Source organism: Chrysochloris asiatica, unplaced genomic scaffold, assembly GCF_000296735.1.
Source record: "Chrysochloris asiatica unplaced genomic scaffold, ChrAsi1.0 scaffold00041, whole genome shotgun sequence".
Lineage (NCBI taxonomy): Eukaryota > Metazoa > Chordata > Mammalia > Afrosoricida > Chrysochloridae > Chrysochloris > Chrysochloris asiatica.
The window spans coordinates 16234611-16253063 of record NW_006408559.1 but is presented as its reverse complement, the minus strand read 5'-3'; the positions used below and the strand labels follow the sequence as shown (position 1 = coordinate 16253063).

General features: G+C 49.1%; 1 protein-coding gene across 1 annotated transcript in view; it reads right to left on the bottom strand.

Annotated features, from left to right (window-relative positions):
• CLCN1 (chloride channel, voltage-sensitive 1) overlaps positions 1–18453 on the bottom strand; it is a 39050-nt gene that overhangs the window by 1220 nt on the left and 19377 nt on the right. Inside the window, exons 13-21 of the mRNA XM_006861193.1 lie at positions 9252–9321; positions 9006–9116; positions 7086–7299; positions 6819–6952; positions 3860–4071; positions 3446–3557; positions 3164–3243; positions 2986–3024; positions 68–172 (exon numbers count right to left, since the gene is read on the bottom strand). Of these exons, the coding sequence (XP_006861255.1) occupies positions 68–172; positions 2986–3024; positions 3164–3243; positions 3446–3557; positions 3860–4071; positions 6819–6952; positions 7086–7299; positions 9006–9116; positions 9252–9321 (1077 nt within the window). The remainder of the gene's footprint in view (positions 1–67; positions 173–2985; positions 3025–3163; positions 3244–3445; positions 3558–3859; positions 4072–6818; positions 6953–7085; positions 7300–9005; positions 9117–9251; positions 9322–18453) is intronic.

The following is an 18453-nucleotide window of genomic DNA, read 5'->3' as shown; positions in this document are numbered from 1 at the left end:
GTTCCCCCGTGTGGTGGTCAGCGGTCAGCACACAGCCCCGGTTCCCCCGTGTGGTCAGCGGACTTGCCTTGTGCAGGGTGGTCTGCTCCACCAGCTGGAACGGGGACTGGTCAATGCAGCAGCAGTCAAAGCACACGGGCTGACCCAGCTGCTCCTGCTCCCAGGCTGCCACCTGTGGACATGCAGCGGTCAACACAGCGCAGCGGTCACCATAGTGCAGTGGACACCACAACACAGCGGTCATCATAGCGCAGCAGACAATGCAGCGCAGCGGACACCACAACGCAGCGGTCATCACAGCGCAGCAGTCACCATAGCACAGTGGACACCACAGTGCAGCAGACACCGCAGTGCAGTGGACACCACAGTGCTGCAGCCCCGGCCCCGGCTGCAGCCTGGCTGGCTCCCAGATCACCATCCACACCCCCCACACCCCTTGCATACCCACCCTCACTACATCTTCCCTCCTGGGGGTCACAGCCCTCCTGGGTCCCAGCCATTGTCTGCCTTGGTTCCCACTTAAGTTGTGGAGTGGACCTGTGCAGACGCTCTGTGGCTCAGAGGAGAGCTGGGCTTCACCGGGTTCTCAATGGCTGATGTATTGGTTTTTCTTTTGAGGTGCATCTGGGTGGCTGTTTCAGCTCACCAAGTGCATTCACTTGGTTCTACCAGGGACCCCCACTTTCCACGCCTCTTGGTTCAGGCTGTTCTTCCAGGCCGTCTCCAGGGTCTCTGTCCTGGTCCTGCCCACCCCACACTGACTCCTACCCCCCAGCGAAAGGCGCTTGTCTTTGTGGCCCGGTGTTGGGCCCTTACCCAGCCCTAGCCTTGATTGTTCTCAGTCTGCGGCCGCAGCATCTTTCTCAGCCTGACTGCTGGGAACACACTCCACTTCAGATTGTGAAGAAGAGGCAGGTCTGTTTGCCACACAGCAGAGCAAGCAGAAGTTTGCTGCCAAGCCACATGGAGCCAAACTACCTCTGGGACGGAGGTAGCCACACTTCAGAAATGCTTACCCCGGTTCTCAGTGCTCGCCCTGGGGGGCGGGGGGTGGTGGTGGTGCACCGGCAGGAGTCCACTCGAGTGTTTTCTGAAACCCCATTCCCATTCAGCCTCATTTACCCTCACCTACTCCGAAAGGCCCTGCCCCTGGCTCCCTGCCTGAGAGGCAGGGGTTCCAAGCGCCCTGTGTGACCACCAGTCCTGTCCTCTCAGGCCCCCTCACCCCAAGGTCCACCCAGTGACAACAACAACGGCAAGGCCACCTCTGTGGTCTGGGTTCTCAGTTCTCACAGTACCCCCCCCCGGAGAGGAGACTGAGGCATGCCCGATAGGTGGGCTGCAGGTGGGCACACTGGGAGTGCTATGGAGCTGGCTGTGTGGTCCTGGGCCCTCAGCTTTGGAGGAGGGGAAGAGGATGTTACAGTCCAGTCAAAGGGGATTCTCCCAACACCCACCCCTGTCCTCAGGGTGAGGGACACACTCAACACACCCTGAACTTTGACTCCTAGCAGACCCACAGAGACTCCCTCCAATGTCTCAGTGGTCACAGAGGCGAGGGTGTGCCCAGCCCGACTCCCTCGGGACAGAGGAGGGTGTGTGTGATCTTTGCTTTCCATCCCTGGCAACACGGCACCTCCACACTCATAAGACAGCCTCGGTGGTTCAAGCTCACCAGTCACTCCTCAGAAACCCTATACAGGGTTGCTATGGGTCGGAACCTACTCTATGGCACTTAACAACAACAACAACAGACCACCTAGCTGAAGTTACTACAGTTGCACTTCATGCTTGGTAAAGAGGAGGGCCAACGACAAAGAGGAAGATCCCAACAAGATGGACTGACACAGTGGCTGGAACAACAAGCTCAAATATAATAGTGCACTGGTAATGAGTCGGACCCAACTCAACGGCACCTGACAACCACAACCTTGCTGGTCTCACCGGCGTAGCAAGCTGTCCGTTCCTAGCTGTTGGGGTCCATGGGACTCCTGTGTATGGGCTGAAGGAGTGTTTTGCTTTTCCTCTAGTCTTCACCCCACTTCTCCATCAATTATCTGAAGTGAGGGGTGCCACAGAAGAGGAGGAAGAGGTCATTCTCTCTATCCTCCCAGCTGGAGGCATTTTTCATCCTCAGTACAGACGTTTCCCATCTCGGGCTTCTATGCTAACGCTGGGCATCTTTATTGGGCATCCATGAAGACGTTCGATCATTTTCAGTTAATATCCTCCGTGCTTTTTAGATCAGCCACACAGTTGGGAAGCTCAGCCTTTCATCTGCCTGACGAATCCACAGCCCTTTACTAAACGAGACAGTTGCTCCCGATTTGTCTCCTTCTCTGCGTCTCAGAGTGGGTAAGAGGAGTTCTTCCCAGTGCTCACCCCGCACACCCTTGTCTCTCTTGTGGGGAGCAGTCGTTTGTCTGAGGAGACCTGGCTGTCACTGAACGGTTAAAGCAGGCAGTGCTCCCCCCTGTTGTCCTGACATCTGCTGTCCACAGCTCGGGACTTAGTGTCCTGTGATGTCTGCTGTCCATGGCTCAGGGCTGGACGGCTGTGTTCCCACGTTGCTGTGATTTTACGCTGACATCGGGCACCGTCTGACTCGGGTGGGGCCTGTCTCTGGTCCTGATCACACCCCACATAAGTCACACGCCCTTGGTCATGTTGTTATTAAGTCCCGTAGAGTCAGTTCTGACCCATAGCGACCCTGGATAGGGTTTCCGAGGAGCGACTGGTGAGCTTGAACCAACGATCTAACAGTTCAAACCAACTTTGCAATACAGTGTATTAACCCACAGCGCCACACCAGGACTCCGTCCTTGGTCATAGGAGACTTAAACTGTGCCCTCTGGAATTTCAACATTCCTGAGCCCCACTCATGAACACACACACACCCTGACTGGCTGCTCTCTGCCTTCACCCCTCCTAAAGCTGCAAGAGACAGAACAGCCCCCTCCCATACAGCTGTTGCTCCCCAATTACCTCTTCTGGAGCCATGTGGTCCACCAGGTCTGTGGAGTCCTGAGGAAGAATGGTAGGGTCAGCTTCCTTCTTCCATTCCACGGTTCTGGTGACACCAGTGCCCTCCGACAACAGACTCTCCTGGGGTCTCCCCTCCTCAAAGGGGGTCTCGCCTTACCAATCCCGGTCTTCTGCTTACCTGGGTGGTCTTCTTCTTCGAGGGTCTGGCCTGGCCCAGCAGACAGCGCAGCAAGACCCGGAAGACAGATGGCCTTGTCTCTGGAGGGGAGAAAAGGGAGAGCAGCAATCCCCTGGACCCTGGGCATGGCCAACTCTAGAACACTGACCCTCTCCCCTCAGGCCTGCACTTTGGGGCGTCCCCTCTGCGGGCACTCTCTCTACATTTCCAGGCCCCCGCCCCCATCCCTTATTAGGACAGTGACATGGGAGGGCAGCCTGTGGAGGGGGGGGCAACCATCACCTGCAGGTTCCGGGGCCTCTGGCTGCTGCTTGTGGCCAGGCAGGGGCCTCTTGGGGTCCTCAGGGGGCAGTGGGGTCACAGGGAAGGTGGGCGGAGGCTGAAGAGGAGGGGGCTGTAAGGAAGAGCGAGTAGCCTGGGAACAGGGCCTCCTTGGGAGACTACTAGCTGTCCCTTGCTCTCAGGTGGAAACCCTGTCTCCTTGATTCCATCCACACCATGGTCCTTGTTGGCCTCAACACCTTCAGCCATGGTCTAGGGTGCTGGACTCTTCGGCTCCAGACCCAGACCAGCAATGTGATCAGCCTCCCCAGCCATCTCCCCAGGCCATACGGACGGACAAGGCAGGGGCCACCCTTGCTCTGTAACCACAGTCCCTTCTCCTGGTACCACACCCCGACCTCCCTGCCAAGTCACCTCCATCCTTGCAGGCAGCTCCTCATCTTCATCCTCGTCCACAAAGGTGAAGGACTCGGGCCCCCCCACGGTGGCCTTTCCATCATAAGGCAGCTCCGACAACTTCTGGGCCAGGTCCTGGGCAGCCCGCAGTCGCCGCTCAGCACTCAGGTGCCGCTGAAGCAGGGCCTGCAGCTCGGAGCGCTCCACACAGCCCAGCAGGATCATGGAGTCTGGGGAAACGGCTCATCTGAGGCCGGGGCGCCCGGAGCTCAAACCAGCAGCCCTATTCTCCCACCACAGCCTCTGCTGCCTGTCTTGGATGTTCCCTTTATGAAAGCAAACATCCTTTCTCTGCAGTGGCAGAGAAAGGATGTTTGCTTTCATAAAGGGAACATCCAAGACAGGCCGCGGAGCAGTCCTCCTGCTATGTGGGGAGGTGGGGGTGGGTGGGTTCAAACTGCCAACTTTTCCATTAGTTGTTGTTATGACCCAAAAACCAAACCAAGCCGCCCTGTGCTGAGTCGATTCCAACTCAAAACAGTCACATAGAAAGGACATAGAGAAATGCTCTATAGTTCCCGAGACTGTGGGTCATTATGAGAGCAGACTGCTCCTCTCTGTGCCACGGCATAGCTGCTGGGCACTTAACTCACTGCGCCACCACCTGTTACATCCCTGTCAATTCTGACACACGGCGGCCCCACGTGTACAGAGTACAAATGCTCCATAGGGTTTCAAGGCTGTGACGTTTTCGAAGTTTGGCCAGGCTTGTCTTCCAAGGTAACTTCTGGGTAAGTTTCAAATGCCAAACTTTCAGCTAGTAGTTAAGCCCAAATCACCTGCAACACCCAGGGACTCAGCTCAGCTTTGGCCCTCCCTCCCTGAAAACCCCTTTCAGAACCTTCCAGGCCTGACCTCAATCAATCCCTTTCATTGGACTTGTTTAGTACTTGAGGCCCAACTGGTAGTGCACGGTTGTTGGCGGTGGCTAAGTGTCACCGAGTCAGTTCCAGTCATAGTGGCCCCGTATGGGGCTTCCAAGGAGCGGCTGGTGAGTTTGAACCACCGACCTTGCAACTCAGACCGACTTTGTACTCTAGTGTTTATCCTACAGCACCACACCAAGAATCAAAAGAAGAGTTATATATGTATATGATAAAAAGAAAATTGAATTTTCCATGAACACTTTGAAGTCTCTTCATATTTTGATCCAGCCCTTATATAACCTGTTTGGAAACATTGTTGTTGTTGTTAAGTGCCGTCGAGTCGGTTCTGACCCATAGCGACCCTGTATAGGGTTTCCAAGGAGCTGCTGGTGAGCTTGAACCACCAACCTTGCAGTTCAAACAAATTTGCAGTCTGGCGCATTAACCCACAGCGCCACACCAGGACTCCGGTGAGCCCAAAATTAGAATGACTTTCATGTGAGCAATTTGGATACCCTGAGTTCCTGAAATCACAGCGATCTGAATGGCACTGACTGGCCCACCTGATTGTTCTGCATTACACAACTCATGCATCAAGCATATAATTGTTACACATCCAATAAATTTCTCTAAAGAGACCTCTATCCTAAGGAGGGTCCAATCTACTGACGGGATTTGTTGTAGTTAAGTATCACCAAGTTGGTTTCAACTATAACGACCCTGGAGGGAGCAGTTGCTGGAGAAGGATATCATGTCTGGTCAGAGGAAAAGAGGAAGACCCCCAGCGAGATGGATTGGCCAAGTGGCAGCATCAGTTGGCTCAAGCGTGGCAACAGTAGTGAGATTGGCCCAGGATCGAGCAGTGTTTCGTTCTGTTGAGCATAAGGTCGCTATGGGTCAGTGCCGACTCGATGGCACCTAACAACAACAACAACAATAGGGTTTCCAAGGAGTGACTGGTAGGTTTGAACTACTGACCTTGTGGTTCACAGTCCAGTGTTGAATCTATCGTGCCATACCATAAGATATAGATATACAAGGGGACTTCAAAGTGTTTGAATTTAGATTGAATTGAAAGAGCATGGAACTTTGCCACAAACGTTTTGTGCTCCCTTGTATAAAGCCACGCAAGAAGCAACATGAAGCAAGGAGCGCGGAAGGACCAAAGGCGGGTAGAAGGGCAGCGCAGGAAGTCAGCTGGGAAGTCTGCGTCTACCTGACGACCTGACTCTCGGTGTGTGTGCGAGGGCCTCATCGCCTCTGAGGTTTAACGGGCATTAAGAGTAAGTGGGCTTCAACTAAGGATCCCTGGTGGCCACGAGTTAGGTGCTGGACAGTGACCCGCAAGGCCAGCAGTTGACACCCAGTGGCCACGCTGCAGGATGAAAGACCAGGCTGTCTGCTCCTATAAAGAGTCACAGTCGCAAAACACGTATGTGTCCCGGGGGTCAGCGGCTGCTACCCAAAACACCTATGTAGTCCACTATGAGTCCCTGGGGGGCAGGGAGTCAACAGCTATCCAAAAGGTGGAGAGTTTGAATCTACCCAGAAGCACCTCAGAGGAAAAATCTACTTCCCAAAATGTAGTCATTGGAAGCACCATAGAGGACAACTCTACTCTGACATGCATGAGGGCATGATAGATCAGAGATGAACACCCTGTGGAGCATACAGTTCTACTGTGACATGCATGAGAACACCATGAGTCTATGCAGAAAACCCTGTGGTACACACAGTTCTACTCTGACACACGTGGGGGCACCATGAGTCAGAAATGGAGACCCTGTGGGGCACAGTTCCACTCTGACAGCTGTGTCAACTCAGTGACAAGAGGTCCCGTGCTGCTTCAACTAAGTCGCAAAGGAACCACCTCAGGAGTCACGGGTTCACTTCTCTGCCTGCCTTCTTGTGTTTGTGCTTTGGATCCACTTTTCTCTCGAGGGTAGGAATGTCCCCTAAGGCTGGCCTTAAGGACAGCCACACCGCAGTGACCCCTGTATGCCCCTCGTTCAGGTCCCTTGCCCAGAAGTCCGAGTCCTGCCCCCACTGACCTTTTGAATCCACCAGGGGTAACGTCTTGACTGTGGTTGCCTGGAGCAGAGTCTGTAACTCTCCATAAGTGCAAGTGGCAGAAACAAACTTCACATCCCGCACCATGATGTCCTCAACAAAGATTGTAAACTTGCTACAGAGGGGGAGCACAGGTCAGTCTGGCAACCCCTTCCCCTGCTGCATGAGTTCATCATGCCTATGGTCACTCCTGAGGAGACTGGCCCCAGTAGAGCCAATCCCAGGCTCCACCCCCCAAGGTTTCTGACCTGAGCTGATTCCAGCCTAGGTCTGGCAGATAAGGCAGTTTCTTGACCTGGATGATACTATCATAGAGGGACGGCTGCAGGCTCTGTGCCACCATGTTGGCCAAGATAACCGCCACCATCATGGGCAGGATGTGAGCGATCTGACCGGTCAACTCGAAGCAGATCACAGCTGTGGAGACGGTGTGGGATACAGCACCAGTCAGCGCCGCTGCTCCTGGAATGAGATACCAGCCACACAGGTGGGTGAGGGTAGCCGCACGCAGTCAGTAATGGGAGGACGGAGACAGGGAGGCGCATCCCGTCTCTGCCAACACTCCCGAGAAGGGTAAGGTGCTGCACAGTCAGAAAGAAAACAGTTTTGATGTTCCTATGACTTTCAACTACCACAAAATCATCTGGGGGCCCAAGTCTTCATGGATGAAATGAAAACAGGGGTGTCCGCTCCCTTCCTCACTTTTAAGAGTCTAGGTTGCTCTTAGCAGCTCACTTGGCATTTCGTCTTGGGTCTCAGGCCTTGGTGCCAACAATGAGTGACAGAATAGTGTAAAAATCTGGACCTGGAAAACTGAGGTCCAGCTCTGACCCTCAACCATCCAAGCACAGGGCATGGCCCCAGAATCTCCCACTTAGATAGCTGCAGATCGGCCAAACGGGTCCATCCAGTGCTAGCTAAGGCATGTAGAGACCTAAGATTTGATGATCCCTTAAATACCCTGGAGACAGGTTTTGCTTCAGAGATGTTGGGGTTGCTTCAGACTTCTGCAATGCAGTGAGTGCTGAAATAAAGCAAGTCACGTGCATTTTTTGGTTTCGCAGTGCCTAGAAAAGTGATGTTGACCCTAGACTGGGGTCCATGAAGCAGCCTGATGAAGAACTTGGGAATGTTGTGAGAATCACTGACATGTGAGCACATGGTGTTGGAAAAATGGTGGCCAATAAATTTGCTCGATGCAGGGTTGCCGCAACGTCAAATTTGTAAAAACACAGGATCGGTAAAGTACAATAAAATGAGGTTTGGCTCCTATGCATGTAGAAGCTGAATAATGAAAAAGGAAAACCAAAGACTCATGGATGCCTGTGAATTATGGTGCTAGTGAAGAATATTAAATGTGCTGGCAGAGAATGAATCTGTCTTGGAGGACGTTGAGCTGGAATGCTCCCTAGCAGAAAAGATGGCGAGACTTCATCTCACATACTTTAGTAGACATGTTATCAGGAGGGACCAGTCCCTGGAGAAGGACATGATGCTTGGTAAAAGAGGAAGAACCTGTTACAGGATGGATTTATCACAGTGGCTGTGACAACAGGCTCGAGAATAGCAGTGATTGTGATGGTGGTACAAGACTTGGTAGTGCACCTGGGGTTGGGCTCTTGGTTGAATGGGACAATAAACTTAAGGAAACAGTGTTATCCTAGACTTTCAGAAGCTCAGGGCTGTAAATATCTCAAGAGTCATTTCAGAATAATGAAACAAAGGCTCACAATGATAGTTGAGTGATGACCCATCAACCCCACCAACACTAGCTGGTCTGCAGGTCAGGGGGCAGAGCCAGGCTCTAGCATGGACCTTTCCATGAATCTCAGGAAGGAAAGAAGAAACACTGGCCACAATCCTAAGCGTTCTCATCCATACTATTGCGTCTGATCCCCACAAGGCTCAAAGCGGTTCAGTAACTACTCATGAGAGTTGGTGCCATCTACAACCATACGGCCCCGAACACACCTGGTCTCGTCTGACCTTAGAAGCTAGGCAGGGTCAGGCCTGGTTCCTACTGCAATGAGAGAGTCAGAGCGGGGAGCTGATTATGAATACAGGTGATCTGAAACCGGTGGGAGTGGGCCACAATGAAGATGGCGAGACTTTGAGTGTGGAATGTGGGGTCCTCGGGGTGGGCCTACAGGGGTAGGAACGTGTCTCACCGATGACTGCGTAGCCCCCAGGAAGGATCTTGTAAACGATGCCATCAAATAAGATGCCATCAGGGAACAGCATGGCCATCAGCTCTCCCACCAGCCTTCCGAAGGCAGCGCCTAGAGTCAAGTTACTTGGAGTGAAGCGCTCAAGGTAGCCAAGGTCCCCCCAGCTAGATTTTCAGAGCTAGAAAGACCAAACGCAATCCCCCAAAGCCTCCTCTCACCCTCCTGGGAGTCTCCAGCTGGACTTACCGAGCACAAACACAGGCATGAAACCTCCGCAAGGTATGGGCATGGTGGTGGCCACGATGGACATCCAGAACTGAGGTGCAAAGAGGACCAGATACCCACTCAGCCCCCCAGTACCATATTAACTCGGCTCCCTCCCTGCTGCCTTCCCCTCTCACTTCCAGAGGAGCTGGTCCTTCTGGAAGTCACCCTTCCACCAGGACCTACACCTGGTGCTCTCAGACTAAGGGGCCACCAAAGACGGCTCTGCCAGAAAATGATTCTGGACAGAGACCCAGGCCCTCCTGTTTTCAGTGGCTATGCCTACCTCCAAAGACGCCCTGGTGGTGCCATGGGCTGTTAACCGAGAGGTTGGGGGAGCGTCCAGTAGAAATTGGGCTATTTTAATAAAAGCACTACGCAATTCTGTGCAAAGAACGCAAAATAATTAAACAATTGAGAAATCAGGAAAGGTCAGTGGCTGAACTGTCAAAATGTCTGTAAAAGGAATGAAAATGCTGTGTGTGTCTGTAAAAACAACAGTTTTACATAGCACTTCTAAAATAAGACGCAGGAAAACAATGAGGCTTTCTGCTCCAGCGAAGACTGAAAGTCTCAGAAACGCTATACAGAGTCGCTAACAACAACAACAACAATAAGTAATCAAAGTGTCTCAAACGAATCAGGAACGAGCTGGTAGCTGCTAAAAGTCAGAACAAAACAACAGGATTAAAGTGTTTACAAGTTTAAAAATTACACCAGTCGTATTGTAAGGTTATAAGAAATAAATGCCTTGATTTTCTGAACCACAGGAACACCTCCTGAACCAGGCTGGTCTGTGGGGTGGTGCTGAAGCCCCCTGTCGCCCTGAAGCCTGAGAGCAGGCAAACCCTGGGCTTATTCAACGCTGGTCAGGGCCAGGTCAGCAGCCACAAAGCCACCTGGGTCAGGTCCAGAAGGAAGAGAATGAAGACTGGGACCGCCCTGAGGGCAGGCAGGGTCCTGGCTTCTGAGAAGCAGCTGGTGAGATTGAACCATGCCAACCTTGTGGTTCAAAGGGCTTTGCAGTCCAGCGCATCAACCCACACAAAGCCACACCAGGACTCCAAGGAGGGGGGTAGGAGGTATAGAGGTAGGAAGGAAGATAAACAGACTAGCCAACTAGTTAGTGTTCGTGCAAAGCAAAAAAAAAAAAAACACAGAGCTTGTGTTTGCTGGCTCGGAGTAGAAGGCTTGTGTGGAATACTAGGGCTGACTCCATTGTCTGTCTGGAGTTGGGGTTTAGATGTAGATTGTGTAACAAGCTTCTAAGTAATTCTGACATATAGAGCAGTGGAGATGCTGGGAAATGTTCACACCATCACTTTGAAATAAGGACGTGAATGCCCTAAGGAGTTTTGCAGGCTCAAGCTAATCTGAAGGCCCCAGTAAGACAGACGGTAAGTGAGGGATTGGTTTTATCTCAGAAGGAGAAGTTTAGACTGTCTTCCAAGACATGGCCCAAGTGCATGAGGATCAGAGGTCACGGAAGTACAGCAAACACCACACACAAGACTAGCAAACTTTTCCAGCAACCGGCACACAACAAAGAAAATGCAGAAGCTACATGAATGGTGAGGTACATCAGTGTTCCCCAGAGTCTCAAACACCGGCGCCCCGTGATCTGACATCCCACTCTTCTGAACTCTTCACAAGAAGGACACCAGCAGAATGAGGATCAGGAAGAAAGACTTTGACAGAGTCTCAGGTGGGCCGAGAACACAATGATCCCAGACAGTGCTAGAGAGACTTGGTAAGAGAAATAATGAGGCGTTGGCATTATGTGCATACTCATTGCACAAGAGCTTGAAGATATTTTTCATGTCTTGAGATTGAGGAAGACAGAAGTTCCTTTCACCAATGAGTTTTTAACATTATCTGGTACCATTGCATTCTTGGCCCCACCTGCCCAGGTAGTGCCAGGGTCAGCAAATAGTGCATGCAGTCACCTCTACACAACCATGTGCCACATTATATCACTTCAAGCAACGTCTGACAACATATATGTTCATGGTTCCATGACGTTAAATAGAGTCCCTACACTGTGATCAGAGAACGGGATTGCGAATGCAGGAGCGCCCAGTAGGCGACACGAGAAGCTCAGATTCCTTGTACACACAGCGATGGCACTGTCAGGAGGGTGATGGTACCATGCATTTAAGAGGGTGGGCTTTGTAATGTTCGTGGAAAAATTCCAATAGCATTTGATTCAATTTTTCCACTAACATTTTGAAGCCCCCTCGTATATATAACCTGTACTACATATGTCTTGATCGTCATAATGCACATCTGTTACAGGCTGACATAGGTACGGCACTGTGCTTTCTAAAATGTTCGCCATGTAACAGCGTGTGTTCTGGCTCCTGCGCAGCAACATCCCATCTCATGTATCACCTGTCATCAATGCTGCAGTGTGATCTGTTTAATTTTCTTTCACATTTTTTAATGTGAAGTAATATTTTACTTTGTAATTTTTCATGGCTCTCCCAAACGCCGCAAAGTCAGTGCTCATGGTAGCAGCAGTAAGAGACAATGGAGAAACCTCCATTTGGAAGTAAATTTTAAAAGGCTGTTAAACAGCACAAAGGTGGAAAATCAGTGAACGTTACTGCTCATGATTGAGGCCCGTTGCACTTGATAACCATAATGGGCCTCAAAAACAGAACAAAACGAAATTCTCAAAGCTGGATAAGAGTCAGCTCCACTGAAAGCTACAAGGCTAATGGAAATTCGAGAGGGGCCTCTATCAGCTATGGAGACATTGCTAAAGACATCGTTAGAAGAGCAAACACAAAAACGAATCACATCAACAAAAGCACATTGAGGATCACTAAGGCACGAAGCTCATTCGAGAAGCTTAAAGACAAAGTAGGAACAGACTACGATATGGTGTCCTGGTGTGTCGCTGTAGATGACTACTGGGCTACAAACCACAAGGTTGATGGTTCAAACCCACCAACCACATCTTGGGAACCCTATAAAGGGTTGCTATGAGTCAGAATCGACTTGAGAGTATTTAACAAAAATAGTATGGTGTTCGCACAATGCCTAACTCACATAACGTTCAATTTCCCAGAACACATTGTGGATGTTAAGTGCCATATGGTTGTATTTTCGTTTGGTTGTCTAAGCCATTGTCTGCACTATAGAACAACTAAGGCATGGTTTTGTGTCCAGGGAGCAGTGGTAAGAAGACATTGGCAGGGATTTATACAACAAACTTTTTTTTTTCTTAAAATATTACAGAATGTGATCGGCCTGCTACAAATGATTGGATTTGGAAATTTGGCCCTAGAAGTATGAGTTTCTTTTCCCAGTGCACTTAGGATCTAAACAACCTCAGGGCACCACTCAGTGAGAACTCAGTCACAGCAGAGACAGTGGAGGCCTTTCTATATCATACCAGAGAGTTTCTCAGAATAAATTCCCATCAACGGAGTGGGACCATAGGGAAGCTGTTGGGGAACTGTTGAAAAACCTATGGCATTTGATTTCTTCAAACCTTTTCAAAAGCTTGACATTTTCAAACTATATGGCACCCACATTACCATATAGCTCAATCCAGATAAATACTGGAAAAAGAGTTATGAATAAGTCCACCACTGTCCAGTCAATTCCAACGCATAGTGACCCTCATAGGACAGCGGGGAACTGCTCCCGAGTAGCTGGTGGGTTTGAATCATCAACCTCGCAGTTAGTAGTCCAATGTTTAACCCACGACACTACCAGAAGAGTCATCGTCATTGGACAAGAAATCTGAAATGCTATTGAGGCCTAGATTTGGGTGACTACATTCAGTAAGTGAATCTTCTTGATGGTGCTGTTGTTAGGTGTCATTGAGTTGGTCCCAACTCATAGCGACCCTGTGCACAACGTAACAAAACAATACCCAGTCTTGCGCCATCCTCACAATTATTGCTACACTCGAGCCCATTACTGCTGCCACTGTGCCAATCCATCTCACTAAGGGCCCTCCTCCGTTTCACTGACCCTTCACTTTACCAAGGAAGATGTCCTTCTCCAGGGACTGGTCCCTCCTGACAACATGCCTGAAGTTTGAGAGAAGAAGTCTGGCCATCTTGGCGTCTAAGGAGCATTCTGGCTGTACTTCTTCCAACGCAGATTTCTTTGTTCCTCTGTTGTTGTTGTTGTTGTTGTTGTTGTTACGTGCCGTCGAGTCGGTTCCGACCCATAGCGACCCTGTACAGGGTTTCCGAGGGTGTAAATCCTTACGGGAGTAGAAAGCCTCATCTTTCTCCCGCGGAGCAGCTGGTAGTTTCGAACCGCTGACCTTTAGGTTCGCAGCCCGATTCGTAACCACTACGCTACTCTAGCTACCCGTAATTCTAGCCCTAATTCAGCGTTCCTATCCATTGATTCTTCTCCATGCTTCTTTTTAGTCATTGTCCAACTTTCACATGCACATGAGGTGATTGGAAATCCCTTGGCTTGGGTCAGGCATATCTTAGTCTGGTGGCATGGTTTCCAGTATGACAGCAACAAGCAAGCCACGGGATGATATCCTAACAGAGGAACACCTGGAGGGATTCCAAGAAGTTGGAATTTATAAATCAGAGAAGATGAGGTCTACAACAAATATGCACAAATCAAATTCCTACAAAGACCCCGAGCACTCCTTTTTGACGGTGGTGCAGTGAATGATTCAGCGTGCCTCTTCAGGCCATAGTCTTTGTAACTCCCACCAAACCACTCTTTTCCTAATGGGTCCGGGTAACAGAAGGTAGGAGAAGATACTGATAGAATGCCAGGATTCAGCGGTTAACAGAGATCACAGTAATTGTAAAACCTCGAAACTTGAGCATGGGCATACAATGAGCCATCTCAGACGCAGGGATGGGGGAATCTCACTACCATTAAGAAGATGAGCCAGGAGTGGAGTGTATCCTTTGGACCCCGAGATCCCTGTGCACTGAGCCTCCTGGATGCAGGGCCAGAAAGCTAGGACACCAGTGGAGTAACAGAGGAGCAACAGAAGCAGAACCAAGAGCCAGAGCACCAGACAGAGCTGTAGGCCTTCCAGTCCCTGGAGCAAGTCAAGTTGAGTGATTTGGGGCAGGAAGCTTTCTTGCAGAGTAAGATGCCTCCAGACACGTCATTGGGAGAGCTACATTGGCTGATCCATGGGGCTAAAGCCAAGTGCCTGCAGCCTGAGGCGTTTGGTGAACGTGAGTGTCCTGTGGACATTTATCATGTCCCACAAGAGCTCTATGATATCGGTCAGGCAGAGAGAGCAAGGAGTGCACATGTCCTTTGGACCCTGAGGTCTCTGTGCCTTGAACCTTCTCAATGCAGGGACAGAAAGTCTGTGGGCACAGCTGAGGAGAGGTTGCCCTGACTGGCAGGACCATTCCTTGAGCATTTCTGACCCCACACTGTAACCTGGTCATGTCCCTAAGAAACCGCTTAGCTGTGAGGATAGGGTCTGAGTTCTGAGTGGCTATTGCAGTGAATGATCAAAGGCAGCTGAGTAAAGATGATGTGGAATGCTGTGGAAGGAATGGTTTGTGTGTTATTTTGCAATAATAATAATAAAAATAATAAAATTATCTGAAGGGAGAAATAAAAATTAAAATCAAGCAAAATATGGAAGTTCTACCAAAACAAACCAAAGCCGCGGCTGTCAAGTTGACTCTAACTTGTAGGGACCTTATGTTGGTCTTGTTAAGTGCCGTCGAGTTGGTTCCAACTCATAGCGACTTTGTATAGGGTTCCCAAGGAATGGCTAGTGAGCTTGAACCACCAACCTTGCAATCCAAACTGACCTTGCAGTTCAGTGCATTAACCCACAGCCCCACACCCAGGACCTCAAGGTCAGCAGTTCAAAACTACCAGCATGGGAGAAAGATGAGGCTTTCTGCTCCCATAAAGATTTACAGCCTCAGAAACTCTATATAGGGTTGCTATGAGTTGGAACCAACTCCACGGCACACCACCATAGAGACATTATAGGTCAGAGTAAACCCTGTCTCAGAGGGTTTCCAAAACTGTAAATCTTTACAGAAGCCGACAATCTCATCTTTCTCCCCTGGATCAGCTGGTGGGTTCAAACCACTTACATTTCAGTTAATGGCCGTGTGCTTAAGAACTGTGTCACCAGGGCTCCTATGGAAGGCCGAGTCTTAACTAACAACCCCAGAGTGGAATGGGGAAGAGCATGAGGTAACGGAGCCCCCAGAGCCCACAGCCAAGCTGCGGGTGGAAGTTACAGACGGGAAACCTGGAGTCTGCAGCCCCTCATAGATAACCATGAAATGAGCAGCAAAAACCGAAGGAAACTTTTCAATGAGAAGCAGAAGGTCTTGTGTGCTTACTTGGCCCATAGTCAATGCTCAAATGCATTTGTTGAGTAAATGAATAAGAGAAGCTACTGTAGGATTTGCAATATCAATACAAATGAGTGACTCAGATCCTGGAAAGATGTTGATTCGTAAAAAACTATCCGAGGAAGCAAGGCATTCAAGAGCACGAAAGTTCAGGGTGAGCAGACTTTTAAAGGCAAGCCCTAATAGTCACAGGAAAATGCTGAATAATTTAGACAAGTCCTAATGTCATGGACTGAATTGTGTCCTCCCCAAAACAGATGTCAACTTGACTAGACCGTGGCGCTCAGTGCTCTGGCAGTTCTGGAATGATGTCACTTGACAGTTTTGTGATGATCTCCCAGATGTGATGCATCAGTAAGAGGATTGAGGGTGGGCTACAACACCATGAATCCCATCACAGCCCTGATCTGACCTAAGGAGAGTTCCCTGGGGTGAGGCCTGAACACCTTTACTTACAAGAAAAGTATGGAAAGAGAAGAGCGCTCAGAGGGACCTAAGACGGCCAAGAAGGAAGAGCCAGAAGTGGAGCACATCCTTTGGACCTGGGGTCTTTTGGACCTGGGGTCCTTGCACTGTGAAGCTCCTAGATGCTGAGAAACACTGATACCAAGACACAAGGACATCTCTGAGGAATGCCGAACCCATCATACATGCTGCTGAAATAAGATGAGGCGCTTTCCCCAGAGCAGACAGAGACAATACCTTCCCCTGAAGGTAGACTTCTAGCCACCCAAGTTGTGACAGAGTACATATCTGTTTGTTAAATCCTCCTCCTTGTGGCATTTCTGTTTCAGCAGAACTAGAGAACCAAGACACATATTGTTATTAAGTGACGTCGAGTCGGTTCTGACTCATAACGACCCTGTATAGGGTTTCTGAGGAGCAGCTGGTGGGTTTGAACTGCTGACCTTGTGGCTCTCAGTCCAGTGATGATCCTACAGCGTTACACCTAAGACACACACTGTTGGTCAAAGGCGACTAGCAATAAGAAAGACACTGAGCATGCATCATAGATGTTGCCACCCAGAGTGAAAAGAGAAAGACCTTAGTCGTTAGGTGCCATTGAGTCAGGACTGACTCATAGTGACTGTGTGCACGACAGAGTGGAATGCTGCTCAGTCCTGTGACCATCTCACGGCCATTGTCGCTACCACTGTGCCGATGTATCTCACGGGCATTTTCACTCACCTTCCACTTGATCAAGCACGTTGGCTTTCTCCAGGGACTGGTCCCTCCTGATACTATGTCTGAAGTGTGAGAGATGAAGTCTGGTCATCCTGACGTCCAAGGAACACTCTGGCTGTACTTCTTTCAACACAGATTTGTTTGTTCTCTGGCATCCATGGTAATTTTAATATTCTCCTCCAACACCATAACACAAATGCATCAATTCTTCTACAGTTTTTCTTATTCAATATTCAATTTTCACATGCATGCAAGGCTATTGCAAATATCATAGCTTGGGACCTCAAACTGACATCTTTGCTCATGAACACTTTAAAGAGGTCTTGTGCAGCAGATCTGCCTAATGCAATAGATTGTTTGATTTCTTGACTGCTGCTTCCTTAAGTGTTGATGGTTGGATCAAGCACAATGAAGTCTTTGACAACTTCAATCTTTTCTCCATTTATAATGTTGTTTATTGGTCCAGTGGTGAGGATTTTTGCTTTCTTTACACTGAGTTATACCGAAGGCTGTGGTCTTTGATCAGTAAATATTTTAAATCCTCTTCACTTTCAGCAAGCAAGGTCACATCATTTGTATATTGCTAATGAGTCTTCCTCCAGTCCTGATGCCACATTTTTCTCCAGTTTCTTGGATTATTTGCTCAGCATACAGATTGAATAAATATGGTGAAAGAATATAACCCTGGAACACACGTTTCCTACTTTTAAACCATTCAGTGTTCCCTTGTTCTGTTCACACAACTGCTTCTTGATCTATGTACAGGTTCCTCATGAGCACAATTAAGTGTTCTGGAATGCTCATTCTCCATATTGTTGTCCATAGCTTGTCATCATCCACACAATCAAAAGCCTTTTCTTAGTCATTAAAACACAGGTAAACATCTTTCTGGTGTTCTCTGCTTTCAATCAAGATCCATCTTATGTTAGCAACGATACCCATCATTCCATGTCCTCATCGGAACCTGGCTTGATCTTCTGGCAGTTCCTTGTCGATGCACTGTTGCAGATATTTTTTAATCATCTTCAGCAAAGTTTTACTTGCATATGATATTGATGATATTGTCTGAGGATTTCCGCATTCCATTGGGTCAACTCTCTTTGGAATGGGCACAAATTGGATCTCTTCCAATTAATTGGCCAGGTAGCTGTTTTCCAAATTTCTTGGCACAGATAAGCGAGTGCTTCCAGGGTTGCATCAGTTTGTTGAAAGACTTCAATTTATATTTCACTAATTTGGGAGCCTTGATCTTTGCAAATGCCTTTAGTGTACCTTGGACTTTTTCCTTCAGTATCACTGTCTCTTAATCATACGCTACCTTTTGAAATGGTTGAACATGGATCATTTCTTTTCGGTTAAGTGACTTAATATAAGGTGGTAATTAAGAAGTCTTTAAATATCTTATCCTTGATGGGAGACATAAAGAAGAATTGACAATAAAAAAACACAAAACACAAAACACAATCAGCTTTGTTTCTTAACTGAAGTGAGGAGAAAATGGTTTGAAATGGAAAATTCTTAATAACATCAACACTTTAATGAATCAGAAACCCAAACCAAACCTTCAGCTGTCACGTTGAGCCCTACTCACGGTGATTCTACAGGACAATAGGACAGAGCATAACCGCCCCATAGGGTTTGTTGTTGTCGTTGTTAGG